Source organism: Acinonyx jubatus, chromosome A2, assembly GCF_027475565.1.
Source record: "Acinonyx jubatus isolate Ajub_Pintada_27869175 chromosome A2, VMU_Ajub_asm_v1.0, whole genome shotgun sequence".
NCBI lineage: Eukaryota > Metazoa > Chordata > Mammalia > Carnivora > Felidae > Acinonyx > Acinonyx jubatus.
The window spans coordinates 14,791,541-14,813,665 of record NC_069383.1 but is presented as its reverse complement, the minus strand read 5'-3'; the positions used below and the strand labels follow the sequence as shown (position 1 = coordinate 14,813,665).

The window sequence follows — 22,125 nt, the reverse complement described above, 5'->3', positions numbered from 1 at the left end:
GAACTATAACAAATTAATTCCATAGAAGGTTTTTTTTTTTTAAGTTTATTTATTTTTGAGAGAGATAGAGTGTGCGAGCAGGGGAGGGGCAGAGAGAGAGAGAGAGAGAGAATCCCAAGCAGGCTCCACCCTGTCGGCTCACAGCCCGACATGGGGCTCAATCTCACGAACTGTGAGATCATGGCCGGAGCCAAAATCAAGAGTCAGATGCTTAACTGAATGAACCATGCAGGCGCCCTTCCATAGAAGGTTTTAAAAAAAGTTGAGAAAATCTCAACTGTGGTAAGATAGCACAGATAGAATATATAGAGGGAAAATGGTGGGGAGTGGGGGGAGATACATGAAAATCATTAGATCAATTCAGGAGTGCCAACACCCAATGAAGAATTTCACAAAGAAGGAGTGAAAATGGATGGGAAAAAATTAACGAAGGAAAAATAAAAACTTCCATACTGAAAGGGCAAAAACAGTGTTCAGAACAATGTATAAAGAATCACCCATGGGAAAGCATATAGATTATGAAATTTCAGACCACTGTGGACAAGGAGAGTCTTAAAAAGTTCTCAGAAAGAGAAAAAACCAACAGACACAACTTGTCAATAAGCTGAAACACGTCAACGCATCAGACACCCAAACCATGACTGGCTCTGGAGGAATCTGGGGTTGCATATAAATGTACAGAGAGGGAACCAACCAAATGAAAAAATGAAACCGCCATCAACCCCAGGAAAAACAAGTTGTCTAGGAAAAGAAATAGAATCATAGTATGCTGTGAGGCTCAACTGAGAATATTATACAATACTGATGGTAGTAAGTATGTAAATAATGCAGAGTGGTGGAATAAGAAACTTCCATGGTAAGAATGGGGGAAAGGAAGAGAGAGAACGAGCAAGACAGAGAGAGCATGACTGCGTGTGTGCTGTTGGGCTGGGGTGGGTTAGGGGGCTAAGTCTTTATCTTCCATAGTAGGAAGTCCATTGATACCCAAAATGGGAAGATCAGTAAAAAGCAGTTTAAGCACGTTATTTAGAAACATGGGAGTTAAATAACAAAATAAAAGACTTGGGGCACCTGGGTGGCTCAGTCAGTTAAGCATCTGACACTTGGTTTCAGCTCAAGGCATGATCTCATGGCTCACGAGTTGAAGCTCCACATCGGGCTCTGTGCTGACAGAGCAGAGCCTGCTTGGGATTCTCTCTCCCTCTCTTTCTGCCCCTCCTGAGCACTCTCGCTCTCCCAAAATAAATAAACTTTATGAACAAACAAAACAAAAGAGTTTAAAAATTATTTGGGGGAAGTGGAAATTGGGGGTGGGATAGAGCAGGCAACTACCATTTTCTTAGAAGTCTGTGGACTCATTTCACTTTTTTTTTTTTTTCATTTCACTTTAAAAATTAGGTACATGTGTTAATTTGAAAAAAACGTTAAATTCAAAAGTAGGTTCCCTACAGTTATGTAGCTGGTAAGCAGTGGGACTGGCTTCTCTGACTTCCAGGCAATCAAATTTCAGAGCCCATGTTCTCACCAGTGTACTACCTTACTTTATGGAGAGGATGCGCAGAAACGATGGCTCTATTCAGGATCAGGGCTGGTGGTGAAGGCATAAAAGTCACATGAAAAAGTGTTCCTTATTCATTAACAACCCAGGCACCAAGCAAGACAGAAGCAGATAGCAAGACAGAATGGCTGGAGGGACTGCTTGCTGAAAATGTTACCAGAGGAGGTAATGAATGAGCAGCACTGAAGTTTTGTAATCTGGACGGCTGAAAAAGTTCCAGGGAGACATTTAAAGGGATTCGGGTGCGAGGACTAGAAGCATGCATAGACCTTCAAAAGGCTGGGGTCTAGAAGGATATGGCAAACCTCCACCTCTTGGGGGCGCTCTGAATTTCTGTTCCAGCCTTGCGAGTCCAAGGGGGTTTTGGATCCTGCCAACTTGAAAAGTGAGCTAAATTCAATACTGTCTCAATCAAGAGCTGTATGTTCCATCTCTCTGCCTTTATCCACTTATCCACAATCTCTGATGGTGGTCAAGGTGTGAGCGCAGGCCCCAGGCATGGGACGACAGAGGGGACAGCCCCCTGTGGGGAGTACCAGCAAGGCTGGGACTGGCAAGACGGTTGGTAAAGATCACTCCCGTATCATGTAAACAGGAGGGTGTCATTTCACTCCGGCCTCCCATGCACACACATCCTTGGGGAACCCCGGAGAGACTGCTTCCCTTCAAAGGACATGGGGTGCTGCTGGAAGGTGGGGAGGAAAAAGCAAAGCAAACAAAACTAACGTGGGATGGATTCAAATGACTCCGTTCCTAAACCTTCACAAATAAAAACCTTGAAAAGATTTAAATATTTTAATATTTTTTAAATGTTTGTTTATTTTTGAGAGAGAGAGAGAGAGAGAGAGAGAGAGAACATGAGCAGGAGAGGGGCAGAGAGAGAGGGAAACACAGAATATGAAGCAGGCTCCAGGCTCCGAGCTGTCAGAACAGAGCCCGACGCAGGGCTTGAACTCACGACCCAGGAGATCATGACCTGAGCCGAAGTCGGACTCTTAACCAACTGAGCCACTCAGGCGCTCCTAAGGTTTAAATATTTGTAAAAAGAATGATGCCCACTTTTCAGCTATGTTTAAAGTAAAGAATAATATTTGGGGTGCCTCTGCCTGATACCTAGAAATTTACCCAGAGAAAAATGAAGGCACTAGTTTAAATGTTTAGTTATTGCTTTTTTATAGCCACCATACTAGTTTTGTAAGTTAGCTTACTTTTGTCCTTTGAAGGGATATTTAAAAATACCTAGGAGAGAGCTCCCCCTTTACACTAACACACTGGCATGGATTAAGTGACAAACAGAGAAAGAAAAAGCAACCAACTGACAGAAAAGCAACCAACTGACGTGATCCTGGATAGGGCAGGAAGTTGTTTTCACCTAATACAAGAAATCTTTGCATGTGGGGGCGCATTGGTGTTCCGTGTCCTTTTTAATGGCTATGTGGCGTTCCATTTTGTGTACACATCCATTTATTTAACAAATCTCCTACTGATGGACATTCAAACTGCTTCCAGCAGCTCCCCGTTATAAACACTGCAGTGACTAAGATCTTTGCACATGTAATTTTTATTCTCGCTCCGGATTACAGCTTTGGGTTAAGCCCGCTTGGAGATTTACAGCACTCTAGGGACTCTTTTTCAAGTGGGCAAAAAAGCAAAGCTCTTCCCTGCTATGATTAAAACACAAACAAATTCAGAAATGCTGAGCCTGTTGGTTTGCACCAAACTGAACAACGGAGAAAGCTGAGGTTAGCTAATAAGAATGCTAATTATTGTTTCTTTCAGAAATGATTTCTGGCTTACCGGGGTTAAGTGCGCCAACGAAAAAAGATCTGTAAGTACATGTGAGTTCTCTAGGTTTTGGCTCACAAAGGAGGAGCACTGGGAGGCTGGTCTGGGTTTCTGCCACTCAGATAAAGTACGAACAAGCTATGCTGCCCCCAGAGTGAACCTATGGTTCCTTCTCTTGATCTTTCTCGGCTTTTTCCGAACTCCCTACTACGAAACCGTGCGAGCAAAAAGAAGCCATGAGGACCAGTGAGAGAGGGAAGAAAAGGCTTGCTTTAAGTACAGAAGATTCTCTGTTTATAAATTTTCAGCAACAAAATTTGGTGTGCCACCAGAAGCTGGTGTTAGTGGTCACTGCGGAGTCAATTTGCATTTAAGAACAGAGATGAAGAATGGTTAATATCAACCTTAAATAAGCTGTTCCAGGAAACAGAAAAAGAGGTTAATAATATCCAACACATTTTATGAGACGGGGTAACCTCGATGCTCAAGTTAGATAAGGATTCTATAAGAAAGAGAAATTATATGCCATTTCTCACTTCTGAACATAGAAATAAAAACACTAACCACATATGTACAAATAGCCCAATACTGGAAAGCACACAAGCATATCAAACGAACATGATTAAAGCTCATCTTGGAAATATAAGGATAGTTTAACATTAAGAACCTATTAATGTAACGTGTCACAGTAATAGATTAATGAACAAAAAACACAAGTATTTTAACAGATGCAGAAAGAACGTGTGACATAACTCAATATTCATTAAAAGATTAGCAAGCTTGGGAAAGCTGTCTCCACCCAATATCGATAGCAGACCAAATATGGCAAATAGCTAGAAGAATTTCCTGTAAAGTCAGGGACCAATTAAGGATGTCCAGTGTCAACACTGTTAGTGATCATTGTTTTGAGGTGCTAGCAGCACAGTAGAATAAGGAGTGTAAAGGAAGAAACAAAGCTAGTAAGATGGTCCATAGAAGAAATCCAAGGGAATTCCCAGAAACAATCATAACTAATCAGAGTTTAGAAGGACTTCCAGATAACAAACTCAGTAGACCAAAATCAGTTTTAGTCCTATAGACCAAAACCAAATACTCGGAAAATAAAATCAATAAAATTATGAATAGCAAAACCTGTAAAATATTTAGGAACTGTTCTAACAGAAGAAAACTTTAATAAAAAGAGTGAAAGATAACATATACAGTTATGCCGTGTTTGTGCCTGAAATGACTTAATGCCATAAGGATGTCAGCTTTTCCTAAAGTAAATATAGATTTAGCCCCAGTCTAGTAAATGCACATCAGGGTTTTCTGTTTTGAAAAGATAATTGCTAAAAGAAGAGAAAAGAAAAAAGAGAAGACAGTTGGCTAATTGCTGTGCGACTCTGAGCCAATGACTGTTTTGTTTGTAACAGTGATGTTTAAATTCATATGAAAAGTGAAGGGACAAGGACAGACAGGGGACTTTTGAAAAACGAAACAGGAACAAGGCTTTCCCAATCAGACAGCAAGACAGGTGTTAGTTATCACAGTTAAGACGGCAGGATGAGGAAGGCCAGTGGAAAAGAGAGCCCAAACAGACCTGTGCAGTTTCACTACGTTAAAATTAAAACCAAAAACTTTTTTTTAAATGTTCATTTATTTTTGAGAGACAGAGCATGAGCAGGAGAGGGACAGAGAGAGAGGGAGACACAGAATCCAAAGCAGGCTCCAGGCTCTGAGCTGTCAGCACAGAGCCTGACGTGGGGCTTGAACTCACAGACTGCGAGATCATGACCTGAGCTGAAGTCGGACGCTCAACTAACTGAGCCACCCAGGCACCCCCAAAACTTCTTTTTTTTAAAATAAAGTTTATTTATTTTGAGAGAGAGAGAGAGTGCATATGAGTGAGCAGGGGAGAGGCAGAGAGAGGGAGAGAGAGAATCCCAAGCAGGCTCCGTGCTGTCAGCGCAGAGCCTGATGTGGGGCTTGAACTCATGAACCGTGAGGTCACAAACTGAGCTGAAACCAACAAGTCAGAGGCTTCACCGACTGAGCCACCCAGGTGCCCCCAAACCAAAAACTTCTATTCAACAAAAGATACCGTAAGTCAAGTGTCCGTAGGAACACTCTGAGAGGAGGCTTTGGGAACCTACCTTATTTAAAAATAAACGTGCTTCTAAACGGACAACATGTAGGTTAGGCTGTCCTTGACGCCCAGTGATAGAAATGAAAGTATGGGGGCAATGTGGCACGGTGGCTAAATACAGATGCCAGCATCCGACCTCCAGGGTTCGTGTCCTGGTTCTGGCACCTATTTGCTGGGGGACTCTGAGCCACTGATTGTGCCTGCTCTCCGTATTTGTCAACTGGAGACAAATGCCTTACTTATCTCGTGCTGTTGTGGGGATTAAATCAATTAAACAGTTACAGAGTGTCTGGCATAATGATGATGTATTTGCTCAAGTGCCATTAAGGATCGATTACTGTTATCACTGCATCCCTACGTTACCTTAAACTTCCACAACGCTTTACGCATTTCCAACCACTTTCAACTCTTGTGCTCCCCCTCTACCATTGGAGTACCTCTGTGAACAGATAAGGAAGGTTCCAGCTCACAGCTTCTGTGATCCTGGTTTTGCAACTCCCTATAAAATAAGGAGATACATCTCCAAGGCTCCTTTTGGCTCTAAAAATAAAATCATTTCTATCTGGTAAGAAAGAAATTTGAGGCAAAGAAATGTTAACTGACTTGCCTGAGGTCACACAGTTATTAGTAGAGTTAGGATTAAAACCTATGTCTTCCATATTCATTTGCATTATAAAGCCACAATAGTTAATAATAATTTCCCCAGACTCTCCCTATGTCTAAATTTCTTCTTGGAATTATAAGCAAGATAACGTAGGGAGGTGATTCACCGAGGGATCATTCAGAATATTACTGGTATCTTCTAATGAGTCCAAGCACCTAACTCATTACCACGGAGGGAATTAGCAGAGATATATCTCTTTTGTGAACAACATTAACAGGGATAATGGCAATACCAGTAATAATAAAGAAGGAATTACCTGGGCCAGCAGACCTGGTTGGATCTGAAGGGGCTGTGCTCCCGGGGCTTGAGTGACGAGGGGAACCGCATTCTCCATTCGCACGGAATAGCCAGCGTGCTTAGAGGGAGAGGCCTGCAGCCCTGTTCCGGACAGCGGCAAGGGAGAGAGGGGTTGGTGAGCGGCTGGAAACAGCCGGACGCGGAGAACCTTCCTAGCCAGCTACGTCCGCTCCCATCTCCCCTTCGCACCAGTCCCCGCCAGGTATCACCTGGTCCTTTGCAAGTCTCCCCTTCAGTTTCCAACTTAAAAATGTTAAAGCCACAGAAACCAACTTGGAATGTTTTCGGAGACTAGGAGGTCAAATTAAGGAGTCTGGAAAGCCAAAGATGGAACGGTTATGCTGACAAATTACGCCAGAAAGACAGCTTCTGACATGAAAATACACTGGTGTATGTCAAAGCAGGGGTGTCGGGGAATGGCCTGTGAATCCACTGGAAGCCCTCTGTCTGGAACTGAGCATCCACACACAGGCTCAAGCCACAGGGTGTCACATTTGGGAACAGATACGGAGCTTTCCGTAGACCCCGAGACCTCGTACACAGTCAACCCTGGCTGGTTCTTAGAACTTTCAGGAGAAGAGTGTTGAGGTGCATGGCTAAAGAATCATTTGGGGGACAGGCGTGGGAGGTCCTTTTTGGACAGATTCATATTCTTCGTGAGAACTGGACCCAGTTGGCTGTCAGAGAGTGGCAAGCCCCGAGGACATTTCACTGGAGGAAATACAAGCTGACATCAGCCTAACAAGAAGAACACAGACAACGTGGGTATTTACAGACAGCTGGCCTGGGACAAAAACACCAGCAGGTGGGGAGAAAAACAACTTGGTGCTGAAGCCTAAGTCCTATTGTTTCTAGGCTGGCCAGAGTAGGAGAGGGGCCCTGACGTTCAGCAATGCCAGTGCTCTCTCGGAAATGAAGAGGGCCTTGGCCTCAGCCTTAGTCCAGGGAGGTGGGCGCCGGTTCCCTGGAGGTGGAACAGGAAGGAGCAGGTGAGGGGCCGGGTCTGCTCAGCCTTACCTTGGAAGCCGGGCGGACACACGATGAGAGCTTGCTGGAAGGGGTCAGGCCGGGCACAGATCTGGGCTGTTCCCGTCTGCAGGGGCAGGCTCCGCTGGGCCACTGCAGCCATGGACGCCGCTGAGGGCTGGTAGAGTGCAGATTGGTAGTTTAGTATGGAGACTTCGGGATTGGCTAAGGAAATAGTGGCACTGGTGGAGGTGGGAGCCTAAAGGAATGATGGGGATTGAACAAAAAATAAACAAAAATAAAAAATGAGGGACGTGGCATGTTGGGAGACGCGAGTCTAAATCAAATAAACGAACTCAAAGAGGAGTAAACAAATAAACAAAAACCAAGAGCCAAAAAAGCAAAAACAGAGGGCAGTGGAAACACAGTTGAAGGCTCAGGGAAAAGCAGGCACCTGCAGCCACATTCACCTCAGCAGCCCCTTTGGTGCTTATACTCGGGCCAATGCCTAACCTGTGTGGGGCCTGGACCAGAGTGCAAACGGAAGCTTGCGTGCCGTAAGTCTACAAACTGCAAAGTTAAAAATCAGGCCAGAAACCGTTCATGTTCTGCCCTTTTACCTTCCAACAACCTGGAAGGCCGGGTTTGAGTTTAGGACTCTTGGATCCCTTGGCTGCTGCTCACCCCCTGACTGCCTTCTCTTCCTGACCCAGCTGTGTCCCATGACTTGGGGGGCTCTCGGTGCATGTATATGGGCCTGCCAGCCCACACCTCTAAGCTCTGTCCACACACCCCTTCCCTGGGGCCTGCGGTGCTGTCCACACTTGGGAGGCAGAGCCAGGAGGAGGCCTCCGCGGGCACAGCGTCCTGGGTACCCAGAGCTTGGCACGGAAGCACACAGACATGGAGGGAGGCTGAAGTGGGCCTCGGAAGGGGGCCTTCCCCGCTCAGGTCTGAGGCGAGCACTGTTCACAGATACCCTCAGATAGCTGCGGAACAGGTTACTGCAAATAAACGCGCTACATTAACAGCCAGCCAGGGAGAGGGACACACCGATCCTGGGGTTTCTCACTGGAGTTTGGGGCCTTCTTACGCTGGTTCAGCTTCGTAGGCTGGAGGCCAGAGAGGAAAGACGCCGATGGCTCAGGGGAACTTAAATGGAGAGGGTTAAAATGGATTCTGAAATCATGTGCTTTCTTTCTCCTGCCTCTTTCGGAAAGAGACCTCACTTGAGAATGAACTTCCATGGAAAGCAAGGCCACAGAAGGAAAATCGGTTCTAAATTGGGAATTTTCTAGCTTCTTCACACGGATCCTGCAGCAAGACAGGTGGAGGTTACCGGGGTCATCGAATTCAACATTGCCTAACACAGATTTTGCCACTAGAGGTTATGGACGAGGAGGAAAGAGCCACAAGGCATCCTGGACAAGTACAGAAGTAGAGTTTTAAGAAGGGTACGTACACGTCAGATTTGATAAAAAGGCTACTCAGTTTATGTGGTTTTTTGGTTTTTTTTTTTTTTGTACCTAGGTTTTATGCCCAATTTTAGTATTAAGCAAATTAATTTGCTTGAAAGTAATCACTAAATTATGTAGCACACACGTTTGGGTTTTAGAATACAAATTGCCACAAAGAGTGGGTTTTGGGCCTCTGGGTTGTGCGTACCATGTGTAGGCCGGCGTCTGTGTTCTCTTACTGTTTCCTCTCTGTTCTCTACCCAGAGAACCTCTCCTGGAGCCTCGCCCTGTCCCCATTTCCCACTGCCGGCTTGTGCCCCGAGCTTCCCTCTTTGGGGACCGGCACCCTCCAGGTCCCCAACGCGGGTCCTCGACTCTTCTGTCTCCCCTACGCCTGCCTTCTTCCAATCGTCCCTGGAACCTGACTCTCAGGGTTTCTCCCCTGGTGGCTGGGCTCTGTTCAGTGAAGTTCTGGCCTCTGCTTTCTCCCTTCCAGTTCTTCTTGGGCACTGAGGCTAGAACATTCTTTCCAAAAGACTACTTTGTGCATGTTGTCACCTCTGCCCTCAAATCTCCAAATACTGTCTAATAAACACTATATGCGCGTTTGGGTCTGGCACTCCTTACCCATGGTTTGGCCAACCTTCCCTTCCAAATTTACCTCCCTCTGCTTTCTGTGCTCATGGCACCAGCCGGAGAGCACAGGCCCTGCAGACTCACACAAATCCTCCCAGCACATTCTCTCCAAGCCTCTGTGCTTGCTTCAAGGCCTCGCCTGGGGCCCGTGTGCTCCACACTGAAACCCTCCCTGACACCGTCAATTTAGATGAACTTCTTTATAATATTAACCCATCTGCCAGCTGACGTGATGGGGTTCTGGTGCTGAAGGACAAAACTGTGGTGGTATTTTGTCAAGGCGCGCATATGTCTGGCTGTGGACACCTTAGCCTGAGTGCAGGGCCAGGCACTGGGCGGGACTGTTTGTTACTTTGGACTCCAGGTCCTAGAGAGCACAAGCTCTACTCTCTAAGGAGAGCTTTAAGGACACCAGTGGTCCCGAGGGTGGCACATTCCACGTGGCCTCTCCTGGAGTTTAGGTGGGGGAGAGAGGGATGCCTAGGAGAGGGGGGACGTGAGGGAGAAGAGGCTGGAAGCTGGGGTTGGTGCCTTTTCAGTGACAGAGAAGTGAGTGGATGGCCAGACGGAGGTATTCATACTTGGGGATTAGAACATATACACTCCTCTCCTCCTCTAGAACACACACACACACACACACACGGGAGAGTTGTGGCCACTGCAGACTGATACCAAGGCTGGAAAAATCTAGGGGCAGTTAGTTCTTTGGGGGAAGTGATAAGACTGGAATTTGGGAATAAAAGTAAAAGTGTCTTAAATAGCAGAGGCAGCCCAGACTAGGATTTGGAAATTATTCAACCAGTAAGTATTTCTGGTAAGTATGTTACCCCTATTTTAAACAGCATGTTAAATATGGGGTTCTGCTAATTTTTTCAAAAAGTTGGGTATCTGTGAGAAAAAAGCCTTACTCTCCTGGTCCCTTCTGATTCCAGCTGCTGGGATTCTGGTGACAGACTGATGAATTGATTTCCCCTGTGACTTGGAGAAAGGACAGCTTTTATCTGTCCTGAAAGGAGATCAGGTGGACCCAGCAGTGTGGGGACAAGAGGGAGAGACCCGAATGGGGTGACCGCCAGTGTCCCTTCCAGTGCTAGAATTCTTTACCAGGCACGTGTCAGGCATAAACGGATTATAGCAGGAGACTTTATGTTATTCCCACCTCAGGACCAAGGGAAACACTAAGAGGTACTATCTCAGAAAGAGTACCTTTACAGGGTCCCTGGGTCTCTCAAAGGAAATAACCGTGGAAGCAAACACTTTCTTACATAGTTAAACACGACAGTAGAGGAATTTTGTGCATATTGTCTCTTCTATATGATACTGGAGGAATTTGGCCTCCTGACTAGGTTTGGTGGGAAAATACAATTCCTGATGCACAGTCGGCCTTGCCCACCTTCCCCTTTGCTCCCCATTCACCTGGTTGTGGACAGTGTTCAGCTGGTTGTTGAAAGTCATGGTCAGGTTGGTGGACGTGCTGGGGGCCACATGCGTGATGAAAGGGGTCTTGCTCTGGTTCACGGTGTCATACATATTCACCCGACGCTTGCAAATCTCCATGTTCTGGAAACATGATTTGACGCTGTTCATGCAAAAGACAGAGGCATAAGGGAAAGAGAAGAGGGTAACGCAGTATAAGGGGGGGAGAAGACGGAGAGAAAGGGAGAGAACAGTTAATCTAGTAAACAAGACCACTGGGAAAACTTAACTTTAGGTCTAAATTTCCTGGATTTCTCATGCGAAGTCTGCATTTGCTCAAGTCAGTTTTATTCAGATGAATTTCCCCCAGGATGGGCAAAGGTTCTCCATAGCACAACAGACTTGACGGCTCTCGCTGCATTTCCTCATATCGCTGATCTGCTGGACCAACTTCACTGATCATTCTCAGCGTTCGGGGTGGTGTATGGTTTACTCTGGGAACATTAAACAGCACCTTCCCGCCTCCACCTTACCAAAGACAACTCGTTGTGCTTCTGGGGCACCAGCGCCATCTAGGGGACAGCCGAGGAACCAGCCAAACCCGTATCCGGACCCAGTTGGCACTCTTTGTCCCCACTGGAACTGCACGTGTTCCAGTGCAGTAATGGGAACAGTAATGGGAACAGTAATACCAGTAATAACGGATAATAGTGGTTAACATTTATTGAGAAGTGTGGCAGTTGCTTGCAAGCACTCTTTCACTCAGTCCTACAACACCCGCAGGAGGGAGACAGGATAGTTGTCCCTGTTTACGAGTCAAAGGTGTTAAGTTTTAGGGAGGACAGGTCGGGAATCTGCCAAGGCGAAGAGCTAATTACTAGCCATCTTCGTGTGTACACACACATCCTCTTTAACCTCCTTCATCCTCCCTTTTGCTCTCCTCGTTCTTGCCGAGTTACACGAAATAGAAGTTCTCTCCCTCTTTTTCTTCCTCCATTTGTGAATCAAAACAGAACCCTAGTTATGAAAGTCAAGTCTAAAAATGCAGCTGACACCAGCGTCAAGGAAAAGGAAAGCCACAGCGGCCTCAACCACGGAGTTCTTGAAAATCCACCATGAAGTGTCCTTCAGAATTTATACACTGTTTCTCATTTGCTTCTTTTTTTCTTTTTTTTTTTTTTTTAGCGTTTATTTATTTTTGAGAGAGACAGAGACAGAATCGAGTGGGTTAGGGGCAAAGAGAGAGGGGGACACAGAATCCGAAGCAGGCTCCAGGCCCTGAGCTGTCAGCACAGAGCCCGATGCGGGGCTCGAACCCACAAGCTGTGAGATCATGACCTGAGCCGAAGTCGGACGCTCAACCGACTGAGCCACCCAGGTGCCCCGCTTCTGTTCTCTAATTAAACTTACTTTTCCTCAAATGCTAACATTCAGGATAGTAAAACACATTTAGATTTCAATTTTAAGTACTGATACTGATTATAAATAATGTAATAACTGAATATAAATAAAATATTAGTTTTCTACTCCTTTGAGATTATGCATGTGTGCTATGGGTGTGCTATAATTTGGGCCAAGCAGGTGCCTGAGGGCTATCCCGAAACGTCCTTTCCATGAGAGGCATTCCGAACTTAGACATGCCCGAAGAATCCTTTCTGAGCTCATGACTACTTAAAATGGCCACGCAGTGCACACGAAATAAACACTTACCGACTGATCACCCTGGAGAAAAAGGAAAACATATTCTATGGTAACGAATAGCTAAAACATACTCCTTATAATGCTGGTAATACTGACAGTTTTGGGCATGTACTAAGTGCCAAGCAAACTGCCAAGTGCTTTCACATGGAAGCTGAAGGAATAAAGCGATGCATTTTGTATTCTTTTTGGAATATATTTAAAGCATTATATGGTTTTGTGACAATTCAACCCAAAGCTTTCAGACGCAGAATTTTCTAATTAAAATGGTCTGAGTTTTGAGTTTCAGGAAGAGCAAACACTTACACCCTGGGTTAATTCTGTCAGAATGGCTTTTAAGGAATTTGTGCACTAGAATCCTGGTGTGGAGAAAGGAGTGGGGTCGCTTTCACCTGTTAATCTATATGTTGGGGCAGCTCTGGCCCAGCCCCAAGGGTGGGGGTCTTCGGAAGGAGTGGGGGCTGGAGCATTCTTCTCACCCTGTTGTTCTCATGGTCTTCCCAGCCCGTTCTAGGGACCCTTAGGGGTTACGCCTACTCTCAGGGAAGCTAGGTGTGCTTAAAGACCTGTCTTTCCTTCTGGGGCCCGTTTTCTGAATTCTAAATTGCCAGTGATTCTCTTGGATCTACACCAAATTCTGAATTTGAGGCTCATGCTCATGGTCTCCATGCTTGGTCTTCACCAAGTACAGGGAAGCATTCTATTGCTGCTTCCTTAACAGAATTCAGAGCTGGGCAGGACCCTGAGGTCATTCAGCTACGGCCCTGACATTGTGCAGATGACTGTCTCATTGACAGTGCAGAGGGCTAACTGGGAGCTGTCTGGAGAGCACCACTCCATCTCCCACATCTACTATAGCTGGTTCACAATTGTCCCATTTCACCCCTGAATATAAGAAGACTGATCTCATGGGAGTCCTATCCAGAAAATCACCGAGTCTGCCTTCCTTTAGTGGCGCAGACTGACTCCTTGACTTACCCCTACCACCCCAAAATTGGACAAATCCTGTAATGAGAGTTTGCGAGGGAGGGGTCCAACTTCCTTCTCTGAACTGGACATTGGTGGTTGTTGCCATGTGATCTGACTTGCTCAACATCAACTGATAAGGACCAGAACTGAAATCAGAGGAGGTAATTAGGGTACCACCCACTCATTTTCTGCAGACCAGATAAGGTCAAGTCCAGCCTTGAGACTCAGCCCAATCAGACTCTGGCCGTGGCAGGAACAGCCAGGATGTGCCAAGGTCTCTCTCATGTTCAGCCTCTTCACGTATTTCTGTTTCCTCCTAACCCCGTCTAAAATCTGGTGCTCCCTTGAGCATACTGCTTCTCCCTGCAGACTTCCAGGGATGGGACTATCTGTTCTTTCACATCCCAAGTGCCTCCAGGTTGAGAGGCTGAAATGATATCCCTCATTACCCTCTGATATGGGTAAACTCTGCCCCCAAATCCATCCGCTGAAGTTCTAAGCCCCAGGGCTTCAGCACGTGGCTGCATTTGGAGATGCGATCTTTATAGAGGTAAAGAGGCCATCAGGGTGGGCCCTAATCCAATTGCCCGTGAGGAGGACGAAATTAGGACACAGACGTGTCGAGAAGGACCACGTGAGGACACAGGGAGGAGCCGGCCATCTAGAAGCTGAGCAGAGCAGCCTTAGAAGAAACAGTGCTGCCCAACACCTTGATCTTGGTGTTTGGTCTTGGTCTTCCAGAACTGTCAGAACATGGACGTCTGCTGTTGAAGCGGGTCAGCCTTCAGCGTACTTTGTTACTACAGCCTCTGCAAATTCCTCCTCCCTCTGTTCCGCCACCCTGGCCTCTCCTCTCCCCGTCAGGCACCGGGGCCTCTGCTCCACTCCCTGCCCACCAGGCAGGGCTTCAGAGGTCAGACATGCTGGCTCCTCACTTCTTATCCCAGTGGCCTGTGGTCAATTCTGGCCACCCTTTCCCCACTTCCCCAAACTGCAAATTCAAGTGTCTCATCTCCTGGCCACACTTTGGCCCATCTGGCTCATTGGGCTGTTGCTAAAGTCACCAATCTTGGAGGTGATCAACCTGCTCGGCCCCACTGGCCCCTCTGTCTTCACTTCCTTTCCCTTCACAGCTAAGCCTCCCACAGCCATCATTTGGGAAAATGACCGCTCTCTTGCCAACATCCTAAGCCTGTCAGTTTGTCTTGTTCTCTCAACAGCCTGGCAAAGCTCCAGCCCGGATGACCCTGAGTAACGACCTGCTGTCCCCCTGCCGTCACCTGGGGCCCGGTTACCCTCCACACCATTCACGTCTGCCACGCTCTGTTCCCCTATTGCTCTGTCCACTTGGCCCGGCCACCTCCTGCCCTGACCACCCGGGCTTTCCTCTACTTCTTCAGCCACCAACCACCTTGCTCTCCACAAGGGAAGACAGGAGCTGCCTGAAGAACATCCACTTCGCTGGCCAGGCCAGCACGCCTGCCGATACCCACGTCCCTCCCACCCCGTGACACTGGCCTTGCCATCCTGGCGCCTCCCGGCCTCTCGGAAACCTCTGCATCCTTCTCTTCAATCCCTCGTGCTGCAGACACGTCCCACCAGCACCCTGAACTGCCCTGGTCCCTTCGTATCAGAAGAACCCCGTCGGGCCCCTCTGGTCGCTCCTGTTTCTCCCTCCCCTCCCCTCAGTCCCGCAGCCTGCTCAACTGGCCGTTGCTTCCCCGCAAACGGCTCTCTCAGGCCACCAGCAGCTTTCACGTTGCCTCCCTTCACGGGCACTTTGCCCGGGCTTCTCTGACCTGATGGTGCAGCAGCAGGCCGGTCTCTGTCAAACGCAGCTCTAACCAGCCATCCCCTGCTTAGAAGTCCCTCCGTGACTTCCGCTGCTCTTACGGTGAAGACCCAGACCCTTAACCGGGGCCTTACCCGGCTCGTCCCGAGGCCTCCCCTCCTTCCAAGCCCCAGGCCCTGTGCTGGCAGTCACTGCGCGGGCAGTGCCCTCTCTCCCCTGGCCGGCCTTTTCACTGGTGACCTGTCGCTAGTCGTTCGGTGGTCATTTCCTCGGGGGCTGCCCTGCCGGGCCCCGACTGCAGCCCGCTTTCCCTGGTAACAGCCTGCTTCTTGGGGGATCACCCACGTGATGTCTTTCTCTCACCTACAGACTGGAAGCCCCGGTGGGCAGGGGCCCGACTGCTCTGCCCTACGCTGCACCCCAGCACACAGCCCGCTGTGGGGACGAATGAGTGGACGAACAAACCCAGATCCAAACTAGAATGGTTCTGGGAGTGACCTCTGGCCCTGAAAGTGGCTTTGCTTCCCAGGTGCCGCCACTGTGAGCACCCCGTGTACGTACAGACCCCCGGGGTGGGTTCACCCAGCCTTCAGCTCTCCCACGCTTCCCGTTCCCTGCTTTTTGGTGTAGAGCAAAGTGTGGCTCAGGGCCACCCAACCTGGCTGCCGCCTGCTTTTACAAATAACGTTTTATTGAAACGCAGCCTCCCTCATTGGTTTCCGTACGGTCCACGGCAACCGTCAGCTACAACAGCAGAGTAGAGCGGTTGTGACACAGACCATATGGCCGCAAAGCCCGAAGTATTTACTATCTGAGGCTTTAAAGAAAAAGTCTGCTCACCCCTGGTAAAAAGCATCGAGCAAGACACCTACTGTGTGCTGTGGGGAAAATCGAGTAGGTGCGTCATGGTGACAAAGGGGTGGTTCAGGGTTTCAATTGGAGTGATTCTCTTATCAGCATCTATGGTCAGCATCTTCTTTAACAGGTCGATGAACTCCCGCCGGTCTGCCTTCTCCACCAACATGTCACTCCCTTCCAAATCCGTTGTCATGTTCACCTGGAGGCAAACAGGGACAGGTTACCAAAACCCCATTCGGCCGCCCCTCCCCCGGCTTCCCTTCTTCTCTGCCGGGAACTCCATCCCCATGTCTGTCACCCCTTCCCAGTGTCCAGAAGGCTGTGCGGGTCCTGCTGCAGGCACTGCCATGGGCTGTTACTGCCCACAGGCGGTGGCTGCTTCCTCTCCAGGAAAGGCAGAGGGCGGCCACGCGTGGCGGAGGGAGCGGGTCGCTGCCCGTTCTAGAAAATACACAGAAGTGACAGGACATGCCCTGTACCCGCTTCCATCAGTTAAACTGAAATGTACCTCGCATCACACCTCACGGAAAATAATCCCAAGATGGAAAGACTTCTGGGCATTCATTGTATAACAATGGGGTTGTACCTGATACTACTGAATTATATACTTAAAAATGGTTAAGACGGTCAGTTTTTCTTTTCTTTTCTTTTTTAATCTTTTTTTTTTTAACGTTTTATTTATTTTTGAGACAGAGAGAGAGACAGAGCATGAACGGGGGAGGAGCAGAGAGAGAGAGAGGGAGACACAGAATGGGAAGCAGGCTCCAGGCTCTGAGCCATCAGCCCAGAGCCCGACGCAGGGCTCGAACTCATGGACCGCGAGATCATGAGATTGTGACCTGAGCTGAAGTCGGACGCTTAACCGACTGAGCCACCCAGGCGCCCCTCTTTTCTTTTTTAAGTAGGCTTCACGCCCGCCAAGGAGCCTGGGGCAGGGCTTGAACTCAAGACTCCAAGCTCCAGACCTGAGCTGAGAACAAGTGTTGGCCACTTGATGGACTGAGCCATGCACGTGCCCCAATTTTATGCTATGTATATTTTACCACAATTGAAAAAACAAGAACTACAACCAAGTAGTAAAAAATGAAATGCAAAAAGGGTTATGCATTTAACCTTCAGAGGCCAACCTTCTTCCTCCAGCTACAGTGTTATCTGTCCTCTGGTAGTGCCCTGTGTTAACGCCAGAACTGTTTTAGCCCCTGTGCTCACTGGGATCACCTCTGGCCAAGACAGCAGGGTATCTGAACCCAGGATTCTTCTTCCAAGAGTAAGCCTCGGATGGTTTTTGAAAGGCTTGTTGTGTGGTGCTTTCCGTTATTTTCCAAGGCATGCTATGGAAAGTAATTTCAGTTTTCTCAGACAATCTAGGCTTCTAATCAACTGACAAGTACCCTTTACTCAGAATCGTGATTTTTGGTTCCACTCACCCTCAGGAAGAAGTGTGCTTAGTGTTTATTGGTCTAGTGCTGTACTTCTCGTTGCTTTTAGGAAAGACTCTTTAGGTTGCCCTGCTTTTAGACTAGTCCTTACACTAAAAACAGCTGAAGTTCTAGAATTTTCTCTGGGCACAAAGGTGAGAGAACCTGTGATCCCTCTGGTGAGCTGGAGTAGGATGAGTCCCAAATCCAGTGACTGGTGTCTTTATAAGAGAAAGAAGAGGGAGATTTGGGCACAGAGACAAGAGGAAATCCAGGAATAAAGGCCATAGGAAGAAGGGTGAAGAGGTTGGGATCAGTCAGCTACACATCAAGGGAACACTGAGGACTGCCAGGGGCCAGCGGACGCTAGGACTGAGGCATGGGACAGTTTCTTTCTAGAGGTTTCAGAGGAGGATGGCCCCGGTGGTACTTTAATGTCAAATTTCTAGCCTCTTGAACTGTTGGAGAATAAATATCTACTATCTGAAGCCACCCAGCATGCAGTACGTTGTTAGGGCAGTCCTCGGGAACCAATACACTGAGTCGTGGGCAGTAAACTCAGATGTACTAATGACCTTGAAATCTTCTCATGAAAACATCAGTAAGATTGGCTAGCACTTTCTCTCTCTCTCTCTCTTTCTTTCTTTCTTTCTTTCTTTCTTCTTTCTCTCTCTCTTCTTTCTTTCTTTCTTTTTTTTTTCTCTCTCTCTTTCTTTCTTCTTTTTTTTTTTTTTTTTTTTTTTTTTTACAAATGGGAACCAGTAAAGGGCGGCTGTAAGGTTCTGAAAATGCTGCACCAACCCAATGCTATTCTTACTAGGAGTGACCTATCATTGTTCAAGGTCAAGGTCAACCACCGCAGGTGAGTAATGTGAATTTCTACCCGCCATCTTCTATTATGCAGAACTCTTGCTGTGCTTGGTTTTTAAGGGGTAGGACTGCATACTCACCCATGGGGCTTACCTGGGCCATATCATCTAAACAGTTGAAAATGTACTTTCTTGCTTCTTTCGACTTAATCCCCGTCTCTGCTTCATGGTCATCTGGTGTCTGGTCAAAAGACGCAAAAGCTGAGTGGTCATGTGAATTATTTCCTGGTCACTGTGACTCAGACCCTGGTGTCTGCTTCTCACGGAGGGTCTTTTTCCCATCTTTCAGAGGACACTCGGATTCTTCTTAAAGTGCCCTGCACACTTAACTCGTCCTCCACACTAACTCATCTCTCTTCTCTCCTTCCCACAAAGACCTGTCGAGAGCCTGCTGTGAATCATATCCAGAAGGTTCCAAGATGACCAAGATATGCCATAGCCCTGAAAACCCTACATTCTCCCCTAAGTTTAAGGGATAAGGTAAGATTCCACAAGTGGAAAAGCAGAAGCCCTTTTCCACATGGTTTTAAGTTGTAATTTAATTTTATTTCTCAAGCTCTCATACAGATAGCTGTCACCGCATGCCAGGCACTATTGTAAAGCACAAGAACTCATTCGGTACTCCTGACAACCATCCTAGGGAGGACAAACACCGACCCACTTTCCAGGGAAGAAGCAGGAAGAGCAAGCTCCAGGAGTGTGCCAAGGCCACGTGGCCGGGAAGCAGCATCTGGCCCCAGCGTCTGTTCTGTGCTGCCCCTCTGCCTGAGGCTGGACCATGCACGTGCCCTGCACTGGCCTTGGTCTAGGAAGCTGCTGTCTCCAGTTACTGTGGGTTTCTGGATGCATCCATGGATGCTCACATTGTCACTCAAGGAGGGCATACCAGGAGCTGCTAGGATCCAGGCTCTGATCCCGGAAACAGCTGGACAAGGAGGACCGAGGCTCCAGATGAAGACATAAAAGTGAACCCTGCCCCTGCCTGGCCTCACCCTCCTCCACCCCCGAACTCTTTTTTACTGGACGTGACCTTGAGCTGCCAGCTCTCACAGTTGTCGAATGCCAGCCCCCTCATCAACAGCCTCGGAGTGCTTGCTTAGCTCTCAAATCTCTTTTCTAGATCTTCTGCAACTATTGACCACACGTTATCTTTAAATCCTATTAGAATTTGGCTGTGGTTTCTTGTCAAACAAACAAACAAACAAAAAAAACCCCAACAAACAAAAAACCCCCACCCACTCTCTTGTCAAAAAACCCCCCAAAAAACAACAACAAAAAAAAACCACCTAAAATGAACACAAAGCATACTTAAGACTTGCATTATCTTCCCCTTCTCAGGAAAATACACTAATTTTCCTTGCTAGGCACAGATCAAAGTGAAAGCAAACTACGTTTGCGTTAAAGTAAAACCACTCGGGAGTTGACAGCGTGCAGTGATGTGCTATACACCTGCCGGCCGGGACAGACAGACCCCTCCCGGAGCCTTAGGACGTCATCTCTCCGAGGCCATTTCCTCTGCCTGGAAGACACTCTTCCCCCTTTAGGACCCAGCTCAAATGCTCCTCCTGACCCTCTGGTTCCCTCCTCTTGGCCCCACACTCTACCCCTACCAGCAACGGGGCACTTGTGACGGTGGGGGGCTCCCTGCATGCGTCCTTGGAATAGGAGCTCCTCGAGGACAAGGTGGGGCTCATTTCTCTCTCTAGCACACACCCGACAAGTCATGATGGTTCACTGGGATTTCATCCCAGGAGTTTAGCCACCAGAACTTGGGATCTGAGCTTCGCAGGCAGCTGGCCAAACAAAGCGGTTCTTTCGGACATTCGAATTCATCTACCTCATGGATCAACAACGGTCGCCCCCTCTCCCGGGCTTTTGGCCGAATCAAAGCAGGATCAGTGTGGCAATGGCAAGAGCTCCCCGCCAACTGGATGGTGCCCTTCTTCCCTGAGTGTTGGGCATGGGTGAGGAGTGGTGGGGACGTTCTTCCTACCTTCAGCCTCCACAAAGGATACGGTGAATCTGTGTCACGGTTGAAAAACCTAGTTGTCTTTGTCCCTGCACTTAATAAATATTCAGCTGGCAGACCCTGTGTTTGTGAAATATACCGAATCTGCAAGAAAAGAGGAGAATGAGGTCAGGGCGTTTCCTGTAACTGGACATATGGTATACTAATGGCTCTAGTGCCTTTGAGAAAAATGACAATTTTATAGGGAAAGAAAGAAGTAATAGAAGCAAGAGGGGAAAGAAAGAGGAATAAGAGAAAAGCAGTTATGGGAAGCAAGGTTTCAGAGACAAGGAAACACCCCACAATCCCACCCACAGGTCATGTTATAAAGGACGTGCTTACTGTGAACACCTGAGCTATCTGGACCCACCTGATCATACTCAGAAGCTCCTGGATAGAGCGGCCAGCCCAGGAAAAGCTCAGCAATGACACAGCCCAGGGACCACATATCAATTGCCTCACAAAATGGTAGACCAAGGATGATTTCAGGGGCCCTGCAAAGGAAGAACGAGAGAAATCATTAGCAACTTGAAAGTGCAGGTAGCAATTTGTGTATGAATTCTACATAAAACCCTATCTTTCAGATCTGGGGTGCCATTACTGCTCCCCTCTAAAGGGCCTGTGGTTCTTGCACTGTGTGGCAGTGATCCCTCCATTCTTGGGCTTGGTCCTCCCTGTCGGCAGGGAGCATGGTCAGATGACTGGCTGAGATGAAGGGTAGGTCTGTGGCTCTAGAAGAGATCTAAGGGAACCACGTCCATTGACTTCATTACCATTATATTCCAGTCGGATGAGCTAATAACCGCTTTAGAGATACCAGGGAGTTACCTTTTGTAACTGAAAACCCAGGAAACCAATCATAGAGAATGCCCAGTTTTTACAAAGGAATTCTGAAATATAAATGTTCTATTTTCAGCAATATAGAAAACAGGTCGCCTCTACCCAGAACAAGGGGATTAAATCCAATATTTGTTAATGTCAATGATCCCCCTTCTTGGGAGTCTGAATCACACTTTTGTAAGGAAACATTATTATTATTTTGTATCATCAGCTTCTGAAAAAGTTAGTCTCCTACAATGTCTTCAAATATTACAGTTATACAACCCCGTTCATGAGTTTATAGTCTGGGTACCAGTCAGAACTCCATTACAAACCCATTCCTGCCTGTGGGATTATGTCCCTTCACATGATAGACAAGGTTACATGCTGGAGCTTCCGGAGGAAACCACCTAAACTCAGAGGGAAATTTTCACACGCAGTTAGTAACGAAAACCAAGGAGACCACACGGCGCCCTTTCTTTTCCAAGAACGTGTCATGATGCAGTAGGGGTACGTTTTGGAGAAAACCACGCTCAAATGTATGAGATGTGAACCCAGCTTTGAAAAAACGTGGCTCAAGGCGCTCGGCTGATAATGAAATGCATCAGCCCAGCTTCTGTTTTCTCTGTAAATTTCCCCCTTGATTAAGCAATGCCAGAAGACGCCACTCTCCTACCCTTTCAGGAGCCTGGCACGTGAGCAGTGGGAGCTGGGGAGGCGGCTCTGTCTGGGTGATCTTCACCAGCTAGCACAGGAGGAAGGAGCGAGGCTGCGGCCAAAACAGCCCCAC

General features: G+C 47.6%; 1 protein-coding gene across 8 annotated transcripts in view; it reads right to left on the bottom strand.

The window, feature by feature from the left end:
* HIPK2 (homeodomain interacting protein kinase 2) overlaps positions 1-22,125 on the bottom strand; it is a 180,280-nt gene that overhangs the window by 32,788 nt on the left and 125,367 nt on the right. For 4 of the 8 annotated variants that reach the window (XM_053218009.1, XM_027075588.2, XM_053218010.1 and 1 more), the window contains exons 3-9: positions 20,887-21,010; positions 20,502-20,621; positions 18,603-18,689; positions 16,236-16,420; positions 10,905-11,067; positions 7,447-7,573; positions 6,389-6,510 (exon numbers count right to left, since the gene is read on the bottom strand). In XM_053218009.1, coding sequence (XP_053073984.1) covers positions 6,389-6,510; positions 7,447-7,573; positions 10,905-11,067; positions 16,236-16,420; positions 18,603-18,689; positions 20,502-20,621; positions 20,887-21,010 — 928 coding nt within the window. Of the gene's footprint in view, positions 1-6,388; positions 6,511-7,446; positions 7,655-10,904; positions 11,068-16,235; positions 16,421-18,602; positions 18,690-20,501; positions 20,622-20,886; positions 21,011-22,125 lie in introns of all 8 variants that reach the window. The other 4 variants (XM_053218008.1, XM_027075587.2, XM_053218011.1 and 1 more) reach the window with 1 other exon arrangement.